The sequence below is a fragment of the Lontra canadensis genome, unplaced genomic scaffold (assembly GCF_010015895.1).
Source record: "Lontra canadensis isolate GAN:19392208 unplaced genomic scaffold, GSC_riverotter_1.0 scaffold35, whole genome shotgun sequence".
NCBI classification, from domain to species: domain Eukaryota; kingdom Metazoa; phylum Chordata; class Mammalia; order Carnivora; family Mustelidae; genus Lontra; species Lontra canadensis.
This window is the reverse complement of record NW_022631029.1, coordinates 6,740,671-6,768,251: the sequence shown is the minus strand read 5'-3', so window position 1 is coordinate 6,768,251 and position 27,581 is coordinate 6,740,671. Positions and strand designations below refer to the sequence as shown.

The 27,581-nt window shown below is 44.5% G+C and overlaps 1 protein-coding gene across 17 annotated transcripts in view; it reads left to right on the top strand.

The window, feature by feature from the left end:
- Positions 1–27,581, top strand: part of MAP4 (microtubule associated protein 4) — a 190,106-nt gene that overhangs the window by 135,486 nt on the left and 27,039 nt on the right. For 5 of the 17 annotated variants that reach the window (XM_032867918.1, XM_032867925.1, XM_032867924.1 and 2 more), the window contains exons 6-8: positions 1,442–1,576; positions 2,158–3,273; positions 3,939–4,061. In XM_032867918.1, the coding sequence (XP_032723809.1) occupies positions 1,442–1,576; positions 2,158–3,273; positions 3,939–4,061 (1,374 nt within the window). Of the gene's footprint in view, positions 1–1,441; positions 1,577–2,157; positions 3,274–3,938; positions 4,062–6,039; positions 9,394–22,593; positions 24,251–27,581 lie in introns of those variants that run through there. The other 12 variants (XM_032867913.1, XM_032867912.1, XM_032867911.1 and 9 more) reach the window with 7 other exon arrangements.

Below are 27,581 nucleotides of genomic sequence, written 5' to 3'. Positions count from 1 at the left end.
TTGCCTTCAGTTCAAAATAATTTTTTATGTCAAAGAGGCATATTTTGAGGGTGACATTCAGGTTTCCTTCAGTACCTATCATCAATAAGTCCCACTTAACAATGCTTAATACTTTTGTATCTGTAAAGATCATGGCTAATCATATGTTGCATTTATGCTTCTCAACCCATTTAACAGCCTTCCCCCTAGAGATCTGCCATCCAAAGAAGCATTGAGCATTGTAGTCTCCTCATGCTTTTCAGTTCACTAGCTAGTGAGTCATTTAGTCCCATTGACTTCTTTACAGCATCTTCTCTTCTTTGATGCTCTCTCTGCCTTCCCCCATATAAAGCCTCTGTCACTTCATACCTAGGCTGCCCCCTTTTAAATTCATTCCAAATATACCTTCTGTGTTGGTCACCAGGTCCCTGTTCTGTATTCATCATTTCATTTTCATTAAGATCTTACAACACTCTATTTTTTGCTCTTCAAGTCTAAATTTCTCTGGCTTTCCAGATCCTTTTCCCATTGTTTGTCCTCATCTTATTTTCCCTCTCTGGTATGCAGCATCTGCTTGACTCCAGCTAATTTCACAGTCGCAGGAACATTTTATCCTATTGGCATTTTTATACCTTTCTTTGTGCAGTGTTCTCCGTCCTTGAAATTAACTACTCTCTCCTCTCTTCCTGCCCTTGCTTCTCCTCTGAAGGCTTCTGTGACTATTCTGGTCCTCGTGGTTGTTTTTAAACTCTTGGAATACTTAGTCCATGCTATACAGTATTTGATACATGCCTCTCTAGCTAAATTGTAATACTCTTGATGACAGGGACCATGTGACATTAAATCCCCTATTATGTCTGACAGAGTACAGCATAATAATAATCCTTTAACATTTGTCTAGTTCTTAATAATTTATAAAGCATTTTCACGAAACTGTTGTAATGTTGCAGAGGGAGACATTGATCTCATTTTACAGATGAGGAGATCAAGACTCACAGTTCCTTACTCTATGTTACGTTGTATCAGTTGTAATATTTATTGGTGCTGGCATTCAGTCTTTGGTATTAGGACTCTTCACAATACACTGTAGAAGGTAGCCAGTCAATGCTGACTAACAGCACGACCAGTTAACAGTTTGCCAAAATCTGAAGAATGGCAACAGTTTCTACTTTAAAACTTTCTTGCCTTGTTTTTCATTGGTCCTTAGGTCTGTGTCATTATGGCAATATATAAAGCTAATTTTTTTAAAAGATTTTATTTATTAGAGAAAAAGAGAGAGAACATGTGCGCATCAGCAGGGGGAGCGGCAGGGAGCCTGATGCTGGGGCTCAATCCCGGAATCCTGGGATCATGACCTGAGCTGAAGGCAGATGTATAAAGCTGATTGTAAATATCAAATACTTTTTTTCTCCCTATTACTGAAGCAGTTTCAAGAATCTGTTTGTTTGTGTTTTAATATCAGGTCTGTTTCCCTGTGACACCTTTGCTCCTGCAGCTGTCGTACCTCAGGGGTGGCCTGTGGAAGCCCCAAACTCTCCATACTCGGAATCCTTCATTTTACCAGAGGCCGTACCACAACCTCTGCAGCCCACATCAGGTAAATTACTAGAACCCCTCTTTATCACTTACTGGTTCCAGTATCTTAGTCAATCCAAATCATCAGACTTAATTTTTAGCCATTTAGAGCAGTACAGGTAAAAATTCCAGAACTATCACAAATACTTGTATCCTTTTAATTATTGATTCCACATCTGAAGGAATGAAGGTGTGGTTGAAATACAACACTTGGAATACAACACTTGGAACTCGGGCAGAGAAAATCCCTTTTCAATTCAGTGCAGATTTAGGACTCAGAGGTTTTTTTCTGGATGTTCTGCAGGTTCCCATTCTTAAAATAATTTTGTGCTTGTGTTGTTGTTGCTGTTTTTAAACCTGTGCTTTTTTTCTTTCCTTTTCCTTTCTTCCTCCACTCTTTACTCTCTCAATGCCCTGTTTTTCTCAGTACTGGGACTACCAAAGAGTAGGCACAAGTACATTAATTAGATAGCTTTTTAATTTATGTTTAGGGTTTTATGGTCACAAAATCTAGACACTCCTGTACTCTCTGAAAGTAAGTTTTGAATGCGGAGCTATGAGCGCATCATGATGGGTCCTAAGTTTCCTACTTATTTCCCATAGAGCTAGCCAAAGAGGTAGAAGTGACATCAGCAGAAGAGAGGGCACCAGCAGAAGCATTAGAAATCATGATGGGACTGAAGACTGCTGACATGGCACCATCTAGAGAAACAGAGATGTCTCCAGCCAAGGACATGGCTCCAGCCACAGAAACAGAGGTGGCATTGGCTAAAGACATGGAACCATCCACCAAATCAGATGTGACACTGGCTGAGGACGTGGAATCATCTATCAAATCAGATATAGTCAAGGACATGGTACTACCCAAAGAAACAGAAGAAGCCCCAGTTAAGGGTGCTGTATTGTCTGCAGAAACTGATGTATCTTTAGCCAAGGACATGGTACTGCCCACAGAAACAGAGGTAGCCCCAGCCAAGGATGTATTACCATTCAAAGAAACAGAGAGGGCCCCACCTGTAAGCCCTGTAAAAATGGATGTGTCCCCAGATGAGGGCATGGTACCACCTACAGACAGAGAGATTACCCCAGCCAAGGGTGTGGTATCTCTCTCAGAAAGAGAAGTGGCACTGGCTAAGGATGTTGTATCATCTACAGAAATGTCCCCAGCCAAGGAGGTGGCCTTATCCCCAGACACAGAGGTGGCCCTGACTGGGGACATGGTGCTGCCTCCAGAAACCAAGGTGATCTTGACCGAGGATGTGGCATTGCTCCCAGAAACAGAGGTGGCCCCGGTCAAGGATATGGCTCTACACCCAGCTACAGAAAAGGCACCACTGAAGGATGTGGCTCCATCCCCAGAACCAGAGTTGGCCCTGGGCAAGGATGTGCTTTCACCTACAGAAACAGAGATGGCCCTGGGCGAGAATGTGGCTATGTCCCCAGAAACAGAAGTAACCCCGGTCAAGGATGTGCCTCTGCCTCCAGAAACAGAGTTAGCCCTGGCTTCGGATGTGGCTCCACCCCCTGGGACAGAGGTGACTCTGGCCAACAATGTGAGTCCAGCCCAGGCTGCTGCATTGCTCTCAGAAACAGAGGTGGCACCGGCTCCGGTTAAGGATGTGCATGCTGCAGGGACATGGGAAGAAACAGAGGAGTCCCAGTTAAAATCTCTCAAGAACGAGGGGCAGTCAGCTGCATCTACCTTGATCATGTCTCCAGGTATGGATTTATGTTTACTCAGTATTTCTGTCTCCCAGTGTGTATTCTCCAGGAAGGTGAGGGACAAACGTCGTACCAGATAAAGACAACGACACTGTACTTTGCAAGTCTACACACCTTGCTGCTCTTCTAGACCATCTTTCTCACCTTCGTCGTCCTCCAGTTTCCAGCATCTTCCTCCTTACTTCTCTGCTGATATGTTTTCCTTATGATAATTCCAACAGTAAAAGGGATCGTCCGCAGACTTTGGCCACCTCACCTGCCTACTTGTCTGCTGTATCCCTAGTCTCTGCCTCACTCCCGCTACTGGAAGTGAACCGTCCCTGCTCCTAATTAAGGCCAATCTCCCATTTTGCTCCTAGATCCCACCTCCGCTTCCTTACTTAAGGATGCCCTGGCCACTTTTTCCTTTCTTGCCACTCAACAGTTTTTCCCCCTGTCCTTCGAATCCTTCTCACCAACCTACAAATACTATTTTTCCCTTTAAAAACAAAACAAAAAGTTTCCCAACTTCACCTTCCAGCTGCCATTCTATTTCTCTGCTGCCCTCGGAGGAATGTCCCTCATTCCTTCCAAACTGTTCCTGCCTCCAGCTTCTGAAAGGTGGAAAAAGAGCTGAAATAGCACCGCTCTAAGACCTGTGTGGTTTTTACTGTTGCATTTAGAACCAGTCACAGCTGTGGGGCAAAAGTCCACCTTGCCAGCAGATGAGGATTCTGTATTAGAGAAACAAGAGCAAAAGAAACCATTCGGTAGTCAACCTTCTGAACTTCCTTCCGAGACCTCGGGTAAGTGGGGGAAGCACAGCGGACTCTTTGAAACCACTTGAACTAGGAGCAATGGGGTGGTGGTGGTAGACGTAGTCCCTGGTTTTGTGGTGGTTATTAGTATTGCTCATGAAGTCCATTCTCTTTCTTAGGCAGATTTTGTCTTGTTTAGGCGGAGAGTCAGCTGTTTACGTACGCTACGTCAGCTCAAGACATCTAAATTTTAACCCACTTCCACTGTTCACTGTTCTATGCTGTGTGGTCTTGGGCAGGTTACTTAACTTCCCTGTAGCTCTTTTTATTCAGCTATAAGAGGAATGTATTGTTCAAGTGTACTGTAAACCTTTGCTAGTAAACTCTTGCTAGATGCAGTGTGTTTCGTGCCCCAGCAGCATCTGCATTGCTTGGGGGCCTATTAGAAAGGCATTGTCCTGGATTCTACCTCAAACCTTCATACACATTTTAACAGGTTCTCCGGATAATTGATAACACACTGAGCTTGGAGAGGAACCGCTCCAAGTTACTTTCTAACTCGGAGTTCAGTCATTCAGTGAACTTTAAGATGACATGTTTTTGATGTAAGCCCAGAGCTTATCAACTTAATGATTCTCTGCTTGCTTTTCTGTGACTGATTAGAATGTGAACTTGAGGGCAAGGACCCTGACTTATAGCACTGAGATTCTCTAGTGCTTACATACTGCCTAGCCCCAGGTAGGAGCTAAATAAAGTTTAGTCTTTTTAAACATAGTTTTAGTGACACAACATATCAATAAAGATTTATCAAGTCCTTACTGTGTACAAAGTTCACCATGCTAAAGCACATAGTTATTTAAGTCTGGTCCTTGCCTTTGTCTTGTTGTCACATAGCCTGGATAGCAAGGGAAGTTGCCAGGCATAAACTCTGAAACCAAAGATTTATGTAATAATTCAGTAAATAGTATAAAAGATGGCACCAGATAGCTACTGGTTAATTGCCAAATTAAATGTTATAATGTTGTGGGGGTACTAAAGCCCAGCACTTTTTTGAGAGAAGCAATAACTGACCCGAGATGTTAAATCAAGAGTAGGGTTTGCAGGACACTGGAGAGTAAAAACAGTAACAAACGGTACTATATAAGTATTCTAATGTTCTCTGAAGTCATTTCATTGGGTCATACGTGATAAGAGCTGTCCTAGACCTGGTCTTAGTGGGACTTTTCCAGGATCTTGAATCTGTGCTGCATTGACTTGGAAATAGGAGGTTGGTGCAGTTGGTTTCCTGAAACTTTTCTAAGGGTGGTTATCCTAATTGTTCTAATTCATTACCCTACTGGGCATTATGTATATTTTTCTGTCTTTTAAGAAGTACATTTAGGAACAGAACATTAAAATCTAACGCATTTGTCTTTTCGAAGTAGGCTTTGATTCTAGAATGATGAGGGTTTTTCTTTGGCCAAAATAGTAATTCAGTATCTTTTTTTCTTTTCTTCTTCCTTCCGTCCCGCCCCCCAGTAGCATAAGTCTGGCCTCCTGGTCTGTTTCCCAGAATTGATCTGGTTAGCCTGACAAGTAATTAGTATAATACTGGTGACAGACTCTTAGAATTATAAATTTTGTCCAAAATCCTAATATATTGCATTCAGTTAATTAACAAATGTCACCAAAAAAAGATAGGAGTTTATCATCATCTTGTTGCAAAATTGGGAATTACATACCTATTAAAAATAATGACAAATAAGTATCAGATGAGATTGCTAGGCATTACTTATTACAGAAAGTTAGAAGAACTCTGTTTGAATTTTTTTCTTTACCTGAGATGATGATCTTTGTTAATTTGCTAATCCCAGTTAAGGATGAGAAATATTTTGGAAAAAACTATTTTTCTAAATGAATTATTGTGTGGGTTGGTGAAAACAGACTTAACTGAGTCAGTAAATGGACTTTTTTTTTTTTTTTCTTAAACAATAACAAGGAGTTTTTTTTTTTTTTTTGGAATTTTGGCCGACTTCATGTATTACAGGTACCCCTCCCACACAAGGCAAACAAGTGTACAGACCCAGTGACCGCAGGTCCACTCGGCCCAGGCCTGCCAGGGTCCCTCCTGAGCTGCTGGGAGGCTCTTCTCCACGGAAGACTGTTGATACCGGGCTGGGCCCCTGCTCTTTGTTTGAATTGGGTTGGGTCTCTGGTCTGTCTACCTATGGTGAGCCTGGGAACCAAAGGAAAACTACTCATCTTGACTTCCTTGAACCCAAGCGAGATCTTGGCAGGGAGGCCTGGGATACAGAGAGCCCACCAATGATGATGAAGAAAAAAAAGAAGAAACCAAAGCAAAAAAGATATTCTCAGCCCCGGGCTGGGGGACCTTGGGATGACGACCGTGCAGACGACCATAAAGGTCATCCTTTTGTAGCAGACCCACAGAAATCAGGGGTTCTCCCCAGCCTGCCTACCCCTGTGGGCATGGAATATGGACTGGCATCCAGAGAAAACTTAAAAAAAGAATGTGAAGTGGAGTCCAGAGCCGCCAGACTGGTAGCAGAAAACTTTGTTTCAGAAAGTCTCAGCGTGCCTTTGTGTCCTTTGGAAGAATCCCTGAAAACTGCAGGAAGTTCTCAGCGCAAGACGGGAACAGACACGGAAGTCCGTGGTAACAAGGCAGTACCACTGGGCCAGGACCAGAAATGGCTACAGCCAGGTGAAGGCAAACCAGAGCCTGCACCCCACCTAAAGAGTCCCGTGGATGAAAACCGGACAATGGGTTCATCTGTTCTGAAAGGACCCCAGACAGAAGTTTCTGCACACAAAATAGAAATTCCTTTGGAGATTAGGCCCAAAGAGGGTTCCTCTCCTGTCTTGTACCAAGAGGCCATGGGTGGGGTTTCAAAACCCATAGCCGCAAAAGAACTGCCTAATCCGGTGCCCACTTTGCCAACAGGTACCTCATTAGGAATTAGCCCAACAGAAGCGAATGATGAAAGTAAAGTGACTAAATTGCAGAAAGACAGGCAGACAGGAACTGAAGGAACTAAAGAGGTTAAAGGAACTAAAGAGATTAAAGAACTAACAAAGGAAGCTCCTCCCAAGCCAGGTCAGGAGACGAGCATCTTGGCTTCTGATCAGTGGCAGGATGAGGTGTTAGTTCAGAGGCCTGGGCTGGAGAATCCACCATCTCAGAGAACAGCAGGGGATGGCAGAAACAGGAAGGCAAGGGCAGGTTCTGGGAAGGTGAGAACCAGTTCTGGGAAGGGAAGAGCAAGATCTGAGCCCCCATTTCTTACGGACAGCTGGAAGGATGGCCCAGCTGTTCTCGGGCCAAGTGAGGCGGCCCCTAAAACCGAAAGATTGCCTGCTGGGGAGAAGAGTGAGGAGCTGGGTTCCTCAAAGCAACCAGGGACCACAGTGAGTCTCACGGAGGCTGTGGAGACGGGTGATGCGAGGGGGCCCAGCGCCTCGCACATGTTGATTCCTTTGGGAAGTGAGTCAGGCACGACTCAGACTTCTGGCGCTAGAACAGAAAGGGGGACCTCAGCTGTAGATAGGGGTGTCAGTAACCAGAGCAAGGAAGGAGCATGTCCTTGGATGGGTAGTGAGGCAGCTCCCTGGATTTCTGAAAAGCCTAAGAAAAGGGGTAGTGAGGGCAAAAACAAAAAGTTCAAAAATAATTATTCCACACAGCCTGCTAGAATGGAGAACAAGGAAGAAACCCCCAACCCACCTTCTGTAGGGAAGGATAGAGATGCTGGGAGTACTCCTCATCCAAACAAGGACTTAGGACTCTCTTCCCCCTTAAATCATGATCCTTTGTTCTCACGTCTATCAGCTCTTCCCACAGTGGAAGTAGGTGAATGGAAGGGGAGGAACGATGAGGTTAATTCTTTTGAGCTTGGGGCTCTTGGTGGGAACAAGACAGACATAGTCAAGGACGCCGCTGTTACTGAACCAGCTACCAAGGTGACAGATGTGAGCTGCCAAGACCAAATCCAGGGGGCAGGATTTGTCCCTGCAGTACTGTCTGCAGAGAATAAGACAGATGCAGCCAAGGGACACGCTGCAGTGGCTGACAAACCAAATGAAAGGAGCAATGATGGAAAAAGTAAAAAGGTTAAAAATAGTTTTCCTGAGAAGCATCTTCTGGAGAATACGATAGATGCATCAGAAATACATGTTCCCATGGAAACCACAGGGGACCACAGAACTGAAGGAATGGGCTATGTGGACGAAAATAGAAATATCACATTTACCTGCCCCAGAACGCTCCCAGGGTTGATGAATAAGTCAGCCCCTCCAGAGGCTCTGGAGTCAGCAGCTCGTGAAGGACTGCCCGCTCCTGCTTCTCAAGTAGTAAAGGAAGGTGAATCTTTTCCAAAGCCCTTGGCAGAAAGTGGGCAAGAGACAACTCTAGCCCAGTTGTCCAAATTATTAGTGGTAGATAATTGCAGCAGAGATGGAGTCCCAGCTCAGGAAAGACCCAAGGCCCCCTCTACTGTCACACCTTCAAGCACAGGAGGAGAGGTTGCCCTCACTCTCACAGCAGCTGTAGACACTATTAATAGCCAGGGAGCTAACACTCTTAAGAATAAAGGTGAACTTGCTGGTCCCCTGAGGACTGAAACAGGGATAGATGGAGGATCTGTGAAGGGAGGCTCTGAGTCAGTGCCCAGTGCTGCATCTAAGCATTTGATAGAAAAAATGACAGAGGTCACAGAGAGACACCTTTCTGGAATGCCAGTAGAAGACCAGCGCCTACAAGGTGAGGGCAGAGTCCTAGAAGCATGTGCAGATAGGAATAATTTTCCAACACACCCAGTTAACAGAAAGAAAGAGTCTGAGGAAGGTTCTGCTCCAATTCCAATTCCTCCTGACTTACTGGGAGACAAAGCACCAAAGCCCAGTTTCTCTGAGGACCAAAATGCTGACAGTCGAGATTCCAAGGACCCAGACGGTTTGAATAAGGAGGTAGATAGAGCCCTTTTGCCTTCAACAAGTGAAAAAAAGAAAGTGGAAGAAGTTAGCCTGGCTTCTGAAATCACTGAATCCGGACATATTTCCACGGCTGCACCAGAATTCGAGTCAGATTTGTTAGATGGCAGGGCTGCAGCTACTCCGTCACCGGCGGTAGATAAGTTGGTAGTGCCTCCTCCCAAGGATCCTGAACTCCCAGAACCCAAGGATAAGATCTCGGAGGCCCCTGACAAACTGACCGAAAAATCTGAGCGGAAGGCACCAGGAGAAGGCAACAGGGAAGATAAAAGCAGAGTGGCAGAGCCACTGAAAGGCTACATGAGACCTACCAAGTCCCGAGGCCTTACTCCACTTTTGCCGAAGTCTACCGTCCAGGAACGAGAGAGAGCCAGACAACTGAAGTCCGGCGGTATGACCCTGCCGTGGGGACGTGTGTGCGCTTGGGGCTTTTGAGAGCATCCGGAAGGCAAAGAGCTTGTGCTTTGGTTCCATCCAGACTCTAATCATCCTTCTTAATCATTGGTTTGTCGGCATGGAAATGTGTAACTGCTAATTACGTGTTTTCTGCAGCCGAGGGCATGCCTTGTGTCCAGCTTGAGGAGGCTGGTGGCTACGTTGCATGCCTTTTTACCCAGCACTGAACCTTGAGTTTTAGGGGAAGGTGAATTTCAAACAATGAATTGTTCAGCAGAAGGCCCGTCACCATCCACTATTCTTAATTGGGGGGAAAAAAAAGTGCCTCCTATGTGTAAAGCTTACGACCAGATTTAATCTTTATTTTGTGTCAGGATTCACAGGAGGAAAGAAAACATTTCAGGTCTAGCTGTATGCGTGGGATTTATTTTCTTGTCAGTATATATTTGTAGCTTGTGCTGGTGGGGACTGACTATCCAAATTGCTTTCAGAGTCAGTGAAAATGGTCTTCCCCGCATGAGGACATGGTAACCAGTTCCCAGCCGGCATTGCTAGGCACAGACTCTGTGTTTCTAGAAGTGGGAAATGATCTCTCTGTAATGCAGCCATATCTTTTACCAGTTTGTTCACGGCCATTAGCCACAGTTGCATGTCAGGCGGAGTTCGGGGCGTGGTCTTTGTCCGTGAGATGTAGTATGCATCCTCGGACAAGTCTGACACTGGCCAATGTGGGATTCCTCCTGTTTTTCCCCTTTTTGGATCTCCTCAGTCAAGTACTTGGAATGAGATTGAGAAAAATTATTCCTTCGAGGTTTAGAAATGTTTTCTTTCTTTTTTTTCCTGAAAAGTATACACCTAATCACGGCTTCCCTGAGCCTAACCTTCAAAAACTGTTTCCTAGCCTTTGGGGTTTTGCCACCTACAGATGATGCTGTTTCTCACTTTGCATGATGCAGCTACTAACTCCAGACATTTAAAAAAAAAAAAACAAAAAAAACAGCCAAGAACACCAATTGGCCTTAGAGTTTTGGACAGGCTTCGTCAGGGAATGGTGGATGTGCTGCATGATGGGACTTTCTGTTTTGGGTGAAGCTTGTCTTTGCATGAATTTTGTGCCCAGTGAGGATTACTGTGCTGTGTGAGTAGAGGATACTCTAGGTCGTTGTCTGTAGAAGACATTCTCATCTTTTCTGTTTTTATCTTTCTTCTATTAGCTACGTTCTTGCCAAGGCAGAAAATGAAGTCACGTAGAGAGGGCTTTGCAGCCTTCGTTAGGATTTCCAGCGTTCTAGCCAGTTCTTTACTTTTACTTTTTAGACTGGTTCTTCAGTTTGAACAGTGACGCAGAGGGTGACATGTAAATTTTCTGAACACTAGCCATTTTTTTTTCTCTATATTTCCCAAAAAATGTAGCAAGAGGATTTGTTTTGATTCTTGATTAAGCAAAGCAGAAGTTTGAGAACTTTCAGGGCCCTGCCTTGGCCAAGCCAAGCTCAGAGACTGTGTTGTTAGGGGTGCTCTTGCAGAGTGGCTGAGGAGAGAATGGTGGATTTCAGGCAGAAGTTGCTATTTCCTCTGTAATTATATCACACCGTTCCCCTAAGGACAGTCTATACTTTTTTTAATAGTTAAATTTTTTTTTAGTAATTTTGAATCAGTACATTCCCATGGTGACGGGGTGTACACTTAAACGTAAGTCTGCCTCTCTCCATCAGTCCCCATCCAAATTTCCCTCTCCACAGGCACCCAGTGGTAACAGTGTCTTTATATATCCTTCCAGAGAGTTTATGCATAAAGAAGGAATGACACACACATTTGTGGATTTTATACAGAGGAGACCTAACATACAGACTGGTGTGTGCCTTGCTTTGTAAACTTAACAATTATTTTAAAGGTCTTCACAAATCAGTACAAAGAAGCGGGGGGGGGGGGCTCATTCTTAATTAATTGCTATATAGTATTTTCATCACGTGGATATATCCTAATGTATTTTACCACTTCTTTATCAGTGGGCATTTAGGTGTTTCCTAGTTTTTCTTTTATTAGAACAAAGTCCATAGACTGTGCTTGTTTAGACAGAGTGTCATACTTTTGCTAGTACATCTGTGTAATAAAAAGGGACTCTGGAATAGACTCTCTGGTTTGAAGGCTGTGGATTGGTAATTTTGACAGGTATTGCCACACTGTCAAAAGAGATGTACTCAACACTTGGCAAATACCCGTACTGGCTCTTCTGTACTTTCTCCACTAGTGCATTTTTGTTGTTGTTGTTGTTGTTGTTGTTATGTTTGCTGGTCCTATAGGTGAACATTTATTTCTTGGCATAGATATATTCTGTGTTTTATTTACTTGGTGACTTCCTTGTGTTTCACCAAGTTTGTAAAAGAGCATCTAGTTAGCAGTATATTTACTTCCCTATTTCCAAAGAGGAGAAGACCAACAAAAGAGAATTCATTTAGGGGCACCTGGGTGGCTCAGTCAGTTAAGCATCCGTCCATCCCTACTGTGAGTTTATAAAAATAACTTCTGTTTTTAACTTTTCACAGTTTGGATCTCTGATCACTGTAGAATTGGCTGATGTATATGTTTGTGTGGTTTATGAGATGTGACTTGGTCATCTTCCAACATGTGTCTAATCTGTCTCCTGTTAAAGTGCCGCCTTGGTCAGGCTCTACAGTCCTGTATGTATTTGCTGTTTGTTCGTTCTTTCTTTCTTTTTTTTTTTAGGATTTTATTTATTTATTTGACAGAGAAACACAGCTAGAGAGGGAACACAAGCAGGGGGAGTAGGAGAGGAAGAAGCAGACTTCCTGGCAAGCAGAGAGCCTGATGAGAGGCTCGATCCCAGGACCCTGGGCTCACAACCCAAGCCGAAGGCAGACGCTTACCAGCTGAACCACCCAGGCGCTTGTTTGCTGTTTTCTGACTCATTGGTCTTTTCACTGAGGCTTCAGTGGCACCATGTGACTTTAATAGTATATTGTCATATCTAAGAGTTCTAGTCCCACTCCTCACCCTATGACTACTTTTTAGAGTTATCCTGACTCTTCTGCCGATTTATTACTACATATAAAACTGAGAATTAACTTGTATAGTTTTATAAAAAGATAAATAAAAATCCAGTTGGCATTTTCCTTTGTATCACATTAAATGTGTCAGTTATCCTAGGGAGGGGTGATGTCTTGTATGGTGAGGTTTTCTGTCCAGCCACACAGTCCTGTGCCATGTTCAGTAACATAACCTCACATGGTCACGTTTGTATGCCCTCCTCCCTCCCTGGTGTTTTGATGTTTTCTTCACGCATATCTTCCAGTAAGAAGATCTTCCGTGCAGATTTCTAGTACGGCTTCTTCCAAGATGTATAGGAAGCAGGTGAATGTGCAGATACAGAGCTTTAGGCAAGCCTAGGGCTCTGAGGCATCGAGCTTAGTTGAATGGGGAGTATAGTGATTTGCGATAGGGAACTAGGTAGTGTGGCCCCTCATGCTCAAGCACCTTTGGTCAGGTAGGCCTTGAGGTTTCATCCATGACCGGTTCTAGACCTGGCCTTGTTCAGCGTTTCTTTTGTTCTTCACTTCAGGTCATTTGTGTTAACTGCCCTCCCCCTGATTGCCAGTGATTAATAGCAAGTGCCATCTATTGAGTGGATACCATGTGCCTAGTTATGTCGGTGGTAGGTAGGTAGGTAGTCATAAACACACACACACACACACACACACACACACACACACACACACATAACTATGCTATGAAGTCTTCTCTCCATTTTATAGATGAGAAAATGGCAACCCTCGCCATGAAGGTCATGCAGATAGTATCGTATCAGAGGTAGAATTTGAACCCAAGTCTTTCTGACACTAAGGCCTATGCTTTTCTCATTCTTGCCTTAGAGGAATGTTCCAGAAGTTTTAGGTTCTTGAAACAGATGAAGGTTGACAGTCATATTTTTTTTATTTTTTTTTATTTTAATATCTAAGCACTAAGTAAAGTACTTTTTTAGGTAGAGAAATGGAAACACATCATGAGGACATAAATTTTGAATCAGAAGCTAATTTGGGTTTGGGATCTAGGTCTTTTGGCTCATCTAGCATTTTATTCTCCAGGCAGAGGCTGTGTTTGATTTATTCATGTGTTTTGCCTAGCAGCTACTTTGGAGCTTTACATATGTATGCCATCTAATGACATTTTAAAATTATAAATGAATTAATTTTCATTTAATTTTTAAGGGAGGGGGGAAGGAGCAGAAGGAGAGGGACAAGCTGACTCTGAACAGAGCGTGGAGCCTGATGCAGAGCTTGATCCCACGACCCAGAGATCATGACCTGAGCCAACATCAAGAATTGGCCACTCGGGACGCCTGGGTGCCTCAGTTGGTAAAGCGTCTACAGTCAGCTCAGGTCATGATACAGCGTTTTGGGATCAAGTCCCGCATTGGGTTCCTTGCTCAGTGGGGAGTCTGCTTCTCCCCCAGCTTGTGCTCTCTCTGTCTGACAAATGAATAAAATCTTGAAGAAAAAAAAAAAAAAAAGTCACCGCTCAACTGACTGAGTCACCCAGGTGCCCCTAAATGAATTCTCTTTTCCCAGTCTTATCCTCTTTGGAAATATGAAAAGTAAATATATCGCTAACTATGTGCTCTCTTACTGTTTTCTCTCCTGTTATGTTTTCATGCCACTCTCAAGTTTACAGAAACTTTAGCAGAAGATTTTGTCACATATTCTGAAGTATATTCTAGGCAGGGAGGATTGTGATACTTTGGGAAATCTAAGCTCACTTTGTCAGAAAAGGACTTCCTGTGGGACTGTTTTTTGTGAATGAAAGAGCAGGTGTGAAAGGACAATCCTCTACTGGACTCAGGTCTCTGCTGTCGCTTCACGCCAGTTGCTTCCCTGGCAGCCAGGTAGAGCTGTCAGTGACAGTGCACTTGGCATGTTGTCCTGGGACAGTGCAACAGTCACCATGGGTCACTGTAGACAGGCCCTTCCATTTGCCATAGTTAGAAACTGGCCTCTTTTTTTTTTTTTTTCCTGGCTTCATTTCTTTTTCTTTAGTTTGCCTGAGCCCTTCTTCCCAGCAGCTGGGAATGTCAGTTTATGGTAGGAAGTTCTCTTGGCATGAAGCTCGAAGTAATTTATAAACCTCACATCCTAACAGTTTTATAAATAAAATATGCTCAGCAGATGAAAAAACCATTTGTAATCTTAAAACTTGCTACAATTTTACAACTGGAGAAGTATCTATTTGGTAATATCTTTTTTCTGCTGCTTTCTTCCCACCTACCTGCTCATTCTCTGGCTTTTAAAAAAAAAATAGCTATAATTAGAGAAATTTAATGGGAAATTCTGTATGTCATACAACTAAAAATTGCTACCATTTTTTGATGCTCAGCACTGTCTTAAACTCTTTCAAACCTCAAAGAACCTGGGGCTACCATTTGCCTTATTGGAACCAGTGAATGTAAATATTCTTTGAAATGAGTCCAGCAAGTGTTAATTTTTCTACTTTAAGATGTGGTTCTTCCCCTTAACACTCCTTCACCAGTCACTTTTATCCCCAGGTGACAATAGCATTGGGAGATTCAGAAACCAGATGATAGTGTAACTTCTGAATTTGGATGTTGCAGAAATATTTTCTTCTTTAAAATATGAAGTGGACAGGTGTGCCTGGCTAGCTTAGTTTGGTAGATCATGCAACTCTTGATCTGGGGGTTCTAAGTTTGAGCCCCATGTTGGGTGTAGAGATTACTGAAAAATAAATCTTAAAAAATAGGTCTGCCTGGGTGGCTCAGTTTGTTACGCGTCTGCCTTTGGCTCAGTTCATGATCCTGGAGTCCCAGGATCAAACCCCACATCTGTCTCTCCCTGCTCTGCAGGGAGTCTATATGCTTCTCCCTCTGCCCTTCACCCCACTTGTGCTCTCTCTAGCTCGCTCTATCTCTCTCTCAAATAAAATTTTAAGAAAATCTTAAAATGTAATAAGATAAAATATGAAGTAGACAATAAAGAGGTCTTCCCTTTATCATATTTCTCTTTATTTCCCTTACCCGCCCCCCCCTGCTTTTTTAAAAGATTTTATTTATTTGACACTGAGAGACCACAAGCAGGGAGAGCAGCAGGCAAGGGAGAAGGAGAAGCAGACTCCCTGCTGAGCAAGGAGACCTGTGAGGGGCTCCATCCCAGGACCCCGGGATCATGACCAGAGCTGAAGGCAGACAATTAACCGACTGAGCCACCCAGGGGCCCCCCGCCCTTACCTCTTACTTTAACTAAGATGTTGAAGCAGGTTATCTCAGCTATGAGCAGATTGAAATTGTTAGTTTTTAAACTGATTAGCAGTGATGGCAGTTTGTTTAAGTTTAGACAGAAATATAATTGTCATACAGACGTTGCCTATTGCTCTGTAAATAGTGGACATTCAACATGATTTGGACTTTTTAGTATTTAGTTCATTCATTCATTCAACATATACCAGGTAACGTTATTCCCACATTCTAAAGGTAGGTTAATGACACATTCTCTACTCCTCAAGGATTCTAGAGTGGGGAGATAAACACACAAACAGGTAATTTACTCTAGTGAGAGAAGTTCTTTAATATGAGCTACAAGTTTTTAGAGCAAAGGCGAGTAAAGCATTCTAGGGCACAGACTGTGTAAAGGCATAGTGAAGTACAAGTGCATGGAATGTTTGAGAAGTAGCAAACATTTTGGAGTGGCTGGGATATAAGTCAAGTAGGGAAGCGGGGAGATCTGTGAAATAGTTTGAGATGAGATTGAGAGGAGGAATATGAGCTCTTGACAGGTCTGGGAGCCCATGTGTCGCCTCCATAAGCAGAGGATCTTCGACTTCATGGTGGAGGAGATGGTGAGGGGAGCGGGTGGGTTTGCCTATTGTAGTTGGATGATTCTCTTTTCTTTCTCATGGAGATCACCGGAGGGTTAGTATGATGTTAAAAGAACAAAGGGTTAGAATTTCCAAGTCCTACTTCTTGGGGGACTTTTCATCTATAAACATTTTAATGCTTTACGGTGTCAAATGACAAAAAATACATTTTAGTAAGGAGTTTGATGTCCTTTATTTAAAGGAAAACAGTCCGTGGATTGGGGAAGTACAGTGCCTAAGAAGCAGAGGTACACTCTGCTCGAGGGATTTGGGGCTAGAGCACGTTTTCTAGAGCATTGCAAGTGGCGCTGCGTAGTAGCATGACTAGGAGGGTGGAGACCTCCTTACAAGGCTAGTGGTAGGTTCTACTCTCTAAAGTTGAGTTGGAGGGATGTGACTGGTATATGTTGGGCTTCCTTGGCAGTGAGGTGTTTCCCAGAGGTGCAGACTTAGATTTTTAGACTTCAGATTTTTGATGTGAGTCAGGCCTCCATTTTGTGGGTCCCCAGTCTGTGATTTATCTTTATCAGTAGTCACGTAAGTTAGATGGCTCGCTTCAGTTGTTTTGTTTTGTTTTTTTAAGATTTTATTTATTTATTTGAGAGAGAGAGAATGAGAGAGAGCACGAGAGAGAGCACAAGAGGTGGAGGGTCAGAGGGAGAAGCAGACTCCCCGCTGAGCAGGGAGCCTGATGCCAGACTCGACCCCAGGACCCTGAGATCATGACCTGAGCCAAAGGCAGTCACTTAACCAACTGAGCCACCCGGGCACCCCTCACTTCAGTTTTTTGATACTGTTTACTTCCCTGTCTTTGAAACTTAATTAGGGAGAATCACAGTTTCCTTGAGTTTAACATGTACTAAAAAATGTATCTGAAGTTCAGTAGAATATGGCTTTGAAATGTTACTGCATATAATTATGTGCATAAAAACACAAACATCATTTCCTCCCAGGTAAGAAACTTAGATTGCAGCTTCATACCCTTCGGGTTCTATTAGTAAAGAATGTCATCAGTCATTGTAATCAGTAGAATCATCGACTGTCGTTGTAATGATAATTTATTAGAAATTGTTTCATGGAGACAATAACAGGGAACATTTGGTCAATCTGGAAAGTAGCTTCGTTGCCTTGGTAACAACAGATAGGAAAGATGCAGAGAAACCAGTTGTGGAATGTATCAAAACCAAGGTCCTGAACAGGTTGAGTACTAGCTCAAGGCATAGGCAAAAACCAAAACATCTGCCAGTGCATCTGCTGGGGTCAGAGACCTGCCAATTGTGCCAACATGCCTGGAGCCTAGCATGTCGTTATATGGCCTGATGAACGAGCCTCAGAAGCCACCACCAGCTGACCAGACACATGGGAATCTCTGCACTTTGCTTAGACTCAGAATGGAATGTAAAAGTTTTTAACCCGAAGAACCTTCCAAAATGGAACGTCTCTGGATGAGTTTAATGATGGGAAGGGTGAGGTCAAATGATAAAGTCCATATAAAAGGAATCCATTCATCCTTCCACTGAGAGAACTTAACTACAGAAAACTTAATGTGTATGCGACTGCTGGGCCACCCCCTTTGCTTTCTAGTAGCTCCCAGGAAAGGCACATAAGTACAAGATTATGGTGTAGTTGCCAAATCCTAAGATGGAGTAGAGCAAGTATGATGTAAAAACATCAGTGAGTCAGTTTGGGGGTGAAGGTCTGGAGATTTCACAGAGGTGACATTGAAGTGAGTTCTATAAGAATAGGAGTAGAACCTAGTGGAAAGGAATTCCAGTGGCAGCTGAGTCTAGAATTGAAGCCTTCTGGTTCCTAAGCACATTTATTTTTGCCTGACATGCTCAGCCTTTTTAAGACTTCATGTAAGTTCCTCATGCACCAACTTGATAGAATATCACCGTGGCTGGGGAGGTTTGAGTTCTTGCTACAGATGTCCCTGTGGGTGAACGTGAACTCCGGAGTGAAACTATAATTCTGAACTGGACCAGAGCACTGAAAGAGCCATCCTCAGATTTTACTAATTCTTCTTTACTAGGTTTCCCCCCATCTTTGTGATCCAGGTAGCATTCATCCCGTTCGAGAATCTTAAAACCCATTAATTCTTATTCTTTGTGATATCTTCTTTGGTATGTATTGGTATAAGCTACTCTGTCCCCTTCCCCATCTCTGGATCTCTCCTTGTTTTTACTGAAGCAGGACCCGCCTGCCTATTCAGAAGCCCCATGAAGGGAAGCTCACAGTGTTGAGGCACTATATAAAAACATAACATAAAATTAAGTTCTCTTGAGAATGGAAACTCAGAACCCAAGATTGCTAAGGAAGAAGTTACTCACACCTTCCTCATTCTTTGCAGAATTAAAGCAAGACCATGATGAAGGTATAGACACTAAAACTAAATGCAGTGCTGCTTTTTCTCCTTTATTTCAGGCTTGCTTTGCCCACAAAACACATACGTGTATACACAAGGATATTAATTTGGAAGTTTTTGAATTGATCACAGAGAAGTAAATTACGAGTATTGTAAATTAAAGCCTGTAGTACTTGTCTTTACTGAACAAAACAGAAGCAATGAAAAGGGGATATATCCAGTGTGACCAAGGTGAAGTTCTCCCTAGCAGTGTGGAAGACTGGCAGTCCAAAACCAGGCATCTTCATGTGGCTTTTCCATTAACTCACCATGTGATCTCAGACAAACCACTGTTGTTTCCCTATCTAGCTCCCGTTCGCTCTTCTGTAAAATGAGCAGGTGAAGTTAGGGGAGTTGGAGCATTCTGATCCTGTCCTGAAGCACATGGTTCATTGTCCTTGCACTACTGTTTTTATGAAATGATCCTTATCCATTTAAGAAAACAAAGGAGCAAACAGAAGAAAAGAGAGACAAACCAAGAAACAAGACTCTTAACTACAGAGAGTAAGCGACCAGAAGGGAGGGCAGGTGGGGGAATGGGGGAAGCAGGTGACTGGCATTAAGGAGGGCACTTGTGATGAGCATCGGGCAATTCAAATAAAACCTTAAAAAATAATAATAAAAATGTAAAAATAGAATAAAATGGTCCTTGTCCTCAGAGATTGGGAGAATAGAATATTATTTTCTTTAGGCAGTTCGTACGAATTTGAGAGCTAACTAGCTTTTCTTTTTCTCCTATCTGTTAATTATTGAAATTGGGGGTTTGTATGGCGTTTCTTGGTGATGGTGGTTTATTTTTGCCTGCCTTTGTCAGAGGGGACCTCATGCAGTAATTCTCCAGTGTAAGGGTTTACACTTTATCATTTCACATCAAATTCCCACCTGGAAGTGGTAAAACTACTTCGTACCTCAATATATTTTCTTAGTGTTTTGTTGTGTTTTTGTTTTGTTTTGTTTTTTAAGCTAGCATCAGTGGGTACATTCCCTGTGTTAAATGTTTTTTATGTTACATTACTTCACGCCCGCACAAGGGTTGGATTCTGTGGGCATCACCATACCATGCCTTATGTTCTCCTGTTGTACTCAAACCCTGTGGTGACACCAGGTTTGTTTTGTGTAGGCTGGAGCATCTAGCTGACGTGGTGTCTTGGGCACTCCCCTGTACTCTGGGCTTCCTGTCTGGGCTTACACCACTTGGGCACTGATATTGCCCCTTCAACTCTCTGACTCTCGAGCCTTATAAACTCTGAGGCCTCTGCTTGGTGCCAATAGCCAGATGCCACATCTTTGTCTTCCTTCAGGCTGCCACATTTCTGATAAGCAGTAAGAACTACGGTCTAGAATATGTGCTTCCTTGTGATCAGCCGGCTTCATTCTCCAGGTTCCTGCTCCTGGTCTTTGGCTGACTTGCAGTTTGCTATAGAGTCACTGAGACAAGATATGTGGGATGTGACGGTACCAGGGACTGGCAACTCGTTATTGCCTGAGCTTTGTTTGTTTGTTTTGTTTGTTGTTGGTGCCAGTGGGAGGGTTTGGAGTATCTGCCTAGAATTAAAAATCACTGGACTCCAAGGAACAAGTGTCCGTGCTTGTTCTTCATCTGGGTTCTCTCTTCCCCTCCAGCATATGGCAGCCAACTCAGACTGCTGAGTTGCCTTGTCAGACATGCTGCTACGGCCCCCATCATGCCTCTTCCAACAGGCAGCCCCCTTGCATGGGGAGGGGCAGGGTCTTCTGAACATACTGGCCACGGGAGGCCCAAGTTAAATCCCTCTGAGTTGGACATAGCAACAGACCTACGATTCCTTGATGCACATTTCAGCCTTCTCATGAGATGTAAGAGCGTTAAAATGGAGAGAGCGGAAGCCGCCTTCAGGATTCCCCGCATTTTATGGATGAAGAAGCTGAAGCTAGAACAGTTAAGTGCGGTGCTCAGAACCCTAACTTGTTAGTGGCACAGAGAGATTTTAAAACCTGGTCTTCTGACTCCGAGCCAGATTAATATTTTTCTCCCACAAACCAAAGATAGAAGATGGCAGTGAATTGAGACTGCGCATGCGTGTTGGGGGCAGGGAGTGACTAGTTTCTGAGTGGATGGGGCTGTTGAGGCATACCTGTTGTCTAAGGTATTTTCTAAAATTTACCTCTGGCTTGTTTGGACAGCATTGCAACAACAGCCTCCCGCCAGACTTTCTTAACTTTCATCATATATGTACTTAATTATATCATACATGTATGTATATAAGAAAGCTAGGATTCAGCTGTGTTTCATTACCAAGCCTTTCTGTACCTAAGGCTCTCATCTTTCTTTTTCCCCGGTTACTTAGTAGAATCATAATCCTTTGGCACCCCCTTCATTTCATTATACATCTTCACTTCCCTTTCCTGGGTGGGAGCTTTGCGGTACAGTAAGATGACCTTGGTTCCTTGCCAGTGAACCTTTGTTCACTGGCTTTCACATGTATTGCTACTACACTGCTTAAGGTCAAGAAGAACGAGAGGCTCAGTTTATGTTCAGGACAGAGGTTAAATGGAAATGCACTTTTTTTTGGGGGGGGGGGCGGGGAGGATTTCAGCACCACCACTCCTGATCATGAACGTAGCCCAGTGTTAAGTACCGTAGAAGGCGTATACAGTTGGTTCTTGCACTGTAGCTGGGGACTCGAGAGAAGCTGTGTGAGTGGTATGAGTAGTAGAGAATGGGTGCTTGGAGGCAGGGGTTCCAGTTAAGGAAACTTTCCTGGGCTGCGCTTTGGTTATCTTGTCACATTTTATAGATCAAAGAGAACAATCTTAACTTCCCCCCCCTTTTTTTTCTAAAAGCACTATTATAAGACGATAATCAGATCAGTGCAGTTGATGGCAGATGGCTTTAAAACAATCAAGCCTGACTTTTTCTTTGTCTTGGAACAAGGCATCTCATGTATTCTTGATAGAATATTTCATAGTATCCTATGTTAGCCCATGATGGTGACTTACAGGGGAAGCAAAAAAATCAGCTATGTTCAAGGTAGACTATGGCCTGTCCTTTAAGTATAGCTTTCTTTTTCAAGCATTTTCTTTATGGATTCTTTAGACCTGAATGTACAGTTCATAAACTCAAAGGCCAGCACAGCAAAGGACCGTGCTAGATTAAATCAGGACCCTGGACTCTGTCACAGATTGCCAGAGTCCCTGTGCTGCAGAGGTCAGAGGAAAATCCACTGGTCCTGTGTTTTCACATAGCAACTGAGCAGTCAGCTAGCTGGAAAAAGCAGGGCTGGTATAGGAGGGAGGGACCCCTGCTTTTCCAAGGAACCGGTGGGGGAGCAGGGTCAGAAGTCAAAGTGCAAGGAGTAGGGGGGTATGTTGTCACACAAGTGTCTTTTACTGGGATATACATCTCCAACGCCCTGGTTGCAGAAATCCGGGAAGGAGCCCTTTATTAAACTCTCCCACAGTGCAGAGCTACAGATGAAGCTCTCCCTGGGCTTTGGGGACTCCATTTGTCAATTTTCAAGTGAATTTGATAAGTTGCTATGACAGCAAACCCACTCGTGCTCCGAGAAATGAACACCTCCAATTTTGATACTACATTAAGGTCTTTTTTAAGTGAAATTCTGAGCCATTTTCTGAAATCATTGTTCTCGAGGTTATGACTGGGGACTGGCAAATGAGTCTTGCCTATTTTTAAAACGATTTTTTGAGTGGGTGAATGGGAAAGTGTGGGCATAGTGTCAGATAAGTGAACGTGTGGGTATGCATGTATCTGTATCAGTGAAAGCCAGAGTAATTACTACCCTCAGTACCCAGATTGGCACCATACCGTGTTGTAAATTGCAGATCTAAACAGAATGCTAGCTAACAGGAAATTACACTTTCAGTTTGGCAGTGGCATTTGATTGTGCAGAAAGTAGCAGGTTCTTTCCCTTCTCTTTCTTTCTCGTTCGTTCTTTCACACTAGTAAATACATTTAGCACCCAGCTGCTGGAGGAGAGGGGAGCATTGGGGGAAAGATAGGTTTTGTCATGAATACTGGGGACTTGGTGTGATGTCACTGCCAGCTCTGTGTGATCGTAGGTGGTGGTAGAGCTCCAGGAGCGAGGGGGGAGAGCAGTCGAAGAGACGATGTCGCTCTCAGACAAGCAGCCTGCCTCTCGCGCTGCCGCTTACGGCCAGCTCTGTAAGGGCAAGCCTGCGGAGTGCCGAATGGACCCCCCAAAAGAAATCAGCCAAGCTGGATTTGAATGGCAGAGGACAGAGGGCAAACTGAATGAAATCGGACTGAATGTCAGCATGGACGGGCAGCTGAAAGACGGGCTTGTGAAGAATGCCAGCTTCCTGGAGCAGAATAAGCTCTGCTTCTTTGAGGGGAAGCTAGACAAAGAGCTCAGCATTGAAGTGCCGGACAAGGAGTATCAGGCAGCCTCAGGTCACCTTGAGAGCAGGTATGTGATTTCAGAAACCTGCCATTCCTCGGAGGGGAACTCGGTCCACCAGAAGACAGCTGAGTTCCATGTGGGACCCGGAGAGGGTCCAGACAAGAACAAAGCCTGTACAGTTCAGGGGACGGTGGCAGGGAAGAATGGGCCAGAGACCAAGAGCCAGCCAGATGTGGGTGTCCCTGGGGCTGCTGACATCCTCACCCAGTATGTTAAGGAGCAAGAAACCAGTGTTTGGAACCCCAACTTCCATGCAGTGGCTCAGGGCTCTAGGGAAGCAACTCTAGGAAAGAATGGAATCACCGCCGGCTGCCGGGCGACAGGGGTGGCGAAGGATAAGTCTGGGCCACCTGAATGTGAGTCCTCCCCATCTGTGGCTATAGCATGCCCAGCCCCCACAGCTGAGCCTTCGGCCCCTGCCATTCCACCGATCACTATGGTGGAGTTCCCCCAGGAGTGTGTAAATGTCAGCTCTCATGACCGAGACCATGAGAAGGAGCTGGAGGGATTAAATTCTCCTGAGGAGGGGGCTTTGCTCGACCAAGTGCCCCAGCAGAAGAAAGCAATGCGCCGGGCCCTGTCGGAATGTTCTCACCTCTCGGTTCCCCCAGCTGTCAACCTTGCAGAGAAGTATCCTGAACTCCCTGGCCGAGAAGAGCTTTCTTCTGGCCTGCCGCCTCTTACCAGTAGCCTCGTGCCAAGTCCTGCGCCCAGGAGAGTGGGGGCTCCTGCCGTCAGGCGCTCCATGACGGTGGCTGAGGAACAGACAGCTAGCTATGGACTGATACCCGGGGAACTGCCCATCCCGTCTCCTGAAGAGATGCCTCCTTTCATCTGTGAGGAGCCTGTGGCCAGGAAGAGAGAAGAACTGACCCCCTTCTGCAACAGCAGTGGCAGCAGCCCTGGGAAGAAGGAACTGGGCCCCGCTGGGTTGTGTCTGCATGGAAAGCTGGAGCAGATTCCTGAAGTAAGCACCAAGGAGAAAGGACCAGAAGATGTTAGCGAAACAAGAACAGATTTGTGCCCCCAGGTCTGCCAAGGAGGTGAGAAACAGCCAGGACAGACGGCTCTGGCGGGGAAGAAAGAAATCGAGGTCACTGCAACCCAGAGCACTCCATCGTTCCTGTGTGAGGAGACCCCACGTGATGGTATGTTTCTAAATTTTGCCTCCATGGGGAGCAAGCAGACAGCAAGGAAGAAACCAAAGTGACAGATTACCGGCAGGAGCGTTAGGCAGCTTGTTACTGCTGGAGTCTGTGTGCCTGGGGAAGCTGAATTCCTCGCGCTGGAAGGTTGCGGGGAGTGAGGCGAGAAAGTGAACGAAGTGAACCTAGCTAGGTCAGCCTGAGTGTCGGCTGGCGTGACAGATCGTGGGGCTGGGGGTGGGGGACAGAAGAAATAGAGCCCCTTGCTCGACCTCAGTGTCACCCTGCCCACCCCATCCCCCATCCTCCCACCCCTCAGCTCCCTGTTGGTTTGAACCAGATGATTCCTGAGCCCTAAATCATCCAGTCACAACTGATTGATTTCCTTGCTTGAAAATCTGCCACTGTGTGGATTCACAATGGGCGTATCAGCTCTAGCCTCCTCTCATTAAGTAGCACAGCCTGGGTGCAAGCTCTGTTTTCCATTTCGCTTGTGAAAACATTTTACTTTTGTTCAAGTGGAAAAAGAGCCTTTTAGAGCTGGCTATTTAATATTCTTTTCCAGTTCTTCATGTTTGCCCCAATCTTGCTTCTGGTCTTCTCTTTCTGTATGTGTGTGGGGAGAATTTGCGGGGAGAAGGGAAAGAAAGGGAAAGGAGAGAGAAGAGACTTGCACTTAATAAACAACTAACGGTCCCAGTCTTTGTGGCTGCCTTCTGTGTCTTCCCTGGCTCTGCTCTTCCCCGTCCGCCACCTCCCCACCCACCCCCCCCCCCCCCCCCCCCCCCCCCCCAGCTTATTGTTAGTGGTCTACAAAAGCTTGTTTTCCTCTGAGTCTAGTTTGAGCACAAAGGGCTGTGATTCACAAGCTGCTTAATGGGGATTTAAACCCCATGTGTTGTCTGTCAAAAATAGCCTCTTCGCCTAATATTTATTTCTCTTAGTACATTTTCGTGAAGTTTTTTACTCATTTTCTCTTAAAATTAGAAGTGGTGTTTTCTAGGGGCAGGGGAAGTGGAAAAGCATTTTTTTTTTTTTTTTTTTAATGGAGGTGGGCAAAGAAGCTGCATATCTCCTCTGTGACTTGTGACTCCAAGATGACAAGAACTCAGGTACTCTGTGCTGTTGCTTACTTCTAGCTGGGGCGGAACTGCAAGCCCCTTGTGGATACGATTGTGTCATCTTCTTGTTGATCTGCTGCGGTCAATCCCGTTCCATGCCATAGACCTTCTAGGCAGTAATGAGTGCAGAGTTTCATTTATTTCAAAACAAGTTCATCCTAGTTCACACTAACAGAAGTTCATAGTGGTAGAAAAAAAATTCAAGTAACTTGCAAACCTCACTGACCTACCCACCTAATAAAATGTTTAAGTGCCAACTCTTAAGTGCAAAACACCATGTAGGTAAAACTAGATAAAGATTCATTTACTTCCTGTGCTTCCAATCTGCCAGTTACTATCTAGGCACTGGATATTGTCGTTAGATTGTCAGGCAAGTTATGATCTAATTGGGGTGGGGAAAGGGACGGTAAGAGAGGGATGAATCATGACAATTACCTGGAGGAGGTGGTTTGGAAGCCTTGAATGTCTAACATTGCAAGGGAAAGCCTTCCAGGCAAAGGAACTCATATAAACAAAGGTGTGAAGCCTAGACGGCTCACATTAGGTAAAAGAACAATGACCAGTATTCATGGGGCACCCTTGTAAGGATTACTTAATTTCAAAGAACGGAAACACACTCAGAGGAACTCAAATTTATAAAAAGGTGTTCATTGATAGGGAGTCTCAGGGAAGCCAATTGCAGGAAGTGTGGCCGGGCTGCAGCCATTGTGTGCCTCTCAGGACATCTGTTTCGCCTTAAACATGTGTTACATTCTCTTCCTTTCTGGGAACTGTTTTTTATTCTGCCATCTCTTCCATTTTGCTGCTTTGGTGACTGGTCCGCACAGGGCATTGGGTTGCCATGGTTTGGGCTCTGTGCCCCACTTCATGCTACCTTACATCCCTTCTCTATTGTTTACCTCATTCATCTGGGGCTTCTTGGGAGAAGAGTGTGGGTTGAACAAACATGTCCCAGTCATCTGCACGTACATGGCCGGAAATAATGGGAGGTCAAATCTAGGAAGTTGGTTGGAACCCAAGCTTCATATGTCCCCTGAAGATGCTTTTTAAAAAGGGTGGTGGCCTATAACAACAAAGTGGCCCAGAGTTGGCTTTAGGATGACTCACCTGTTCTCAGTGGATAAGATGAACTGGAGGACAGATGACTGAAGGCAGAAATTCTTGTGACAGCAGCTTGATTCATGTAGGAGTAGCCGGTGAAATCAGCTAATCAACTCGACTTGAAAACTGGATGTGGAGGGTGACAGAGAGAAGTCAAAGTGGTGCTCTGACTCTGAGCCTGGGTTTCCCAGCAGACACACATACTGGAAAAATCCGGCTGAAGGGAGAAGTTCTGTGGATCAGTTATGACTTCTGTTTTGAGCATTCTTTTTCGAAACCACAGGGACATTGATGGGGGGTCGTGGTGAGAAGCACCGTCTGGGTGGGACATGGCAGTTTCTGCTTACGTGTATGTCACATGTTCTTCACTGGGTGATGAGTACTTATGATACAGGTTGAGATGTTAACATGCTTGTATCATAGGCAGTGCAACTTTGTGTTCGCATTGTTTACCGAAAAATCCTGTGCCTCTTAAAAAATGTTCATAGTGGGCTGAGGCTAATGACAGTAAGTCCCGCATTTGGTAAGATATTCTTTTGGCTTGCTCTAGGGGAAAAAAAGACATTAGCAACCTTGTGTGGTTTTAAAACTTTTTTTCTTCTTCATATTTTTTCAAAAGATTTTATTTATTTGAGAGAAGGAGAGTTAGCTGGGGCAAAGGGAGAGGGACAGGCAGACTCCCATGGAGCGGGGAGCCCAGTGTGGGGCTGGGTCCCAGGACCCTGAGATCATGACCTGAGCCAAAGTTAGACACTTAACTGACTGAGCCACCCAGGTGCCCCCATATTTTTAAAACAAAGCAAATTCAGTTTTGACTAAAAATACATAGAGTTTCAAACATTAAAAAGTACAGAATGCTATACATTAGGAAAACTCCTACCAGGAGAAGACCACTTGATTCACTTTTTTTTCGCTCCTCTCCTCTGAGTACAGCTAAATACTCTGAAAAGAATTCAGGAGACAATTATAAAAGGAATCTGAAAGGTGCAAATGAGAGGGCAGACTGAGGAAGGGCAGTATGCAGTGAGTTCCCTGGGTTTTGTTTCTAATCTCCCATGTACCCAGATCTGGGCCCTGGGGAGTACCTATAACCTAGAAGTGCCAACAAGTAT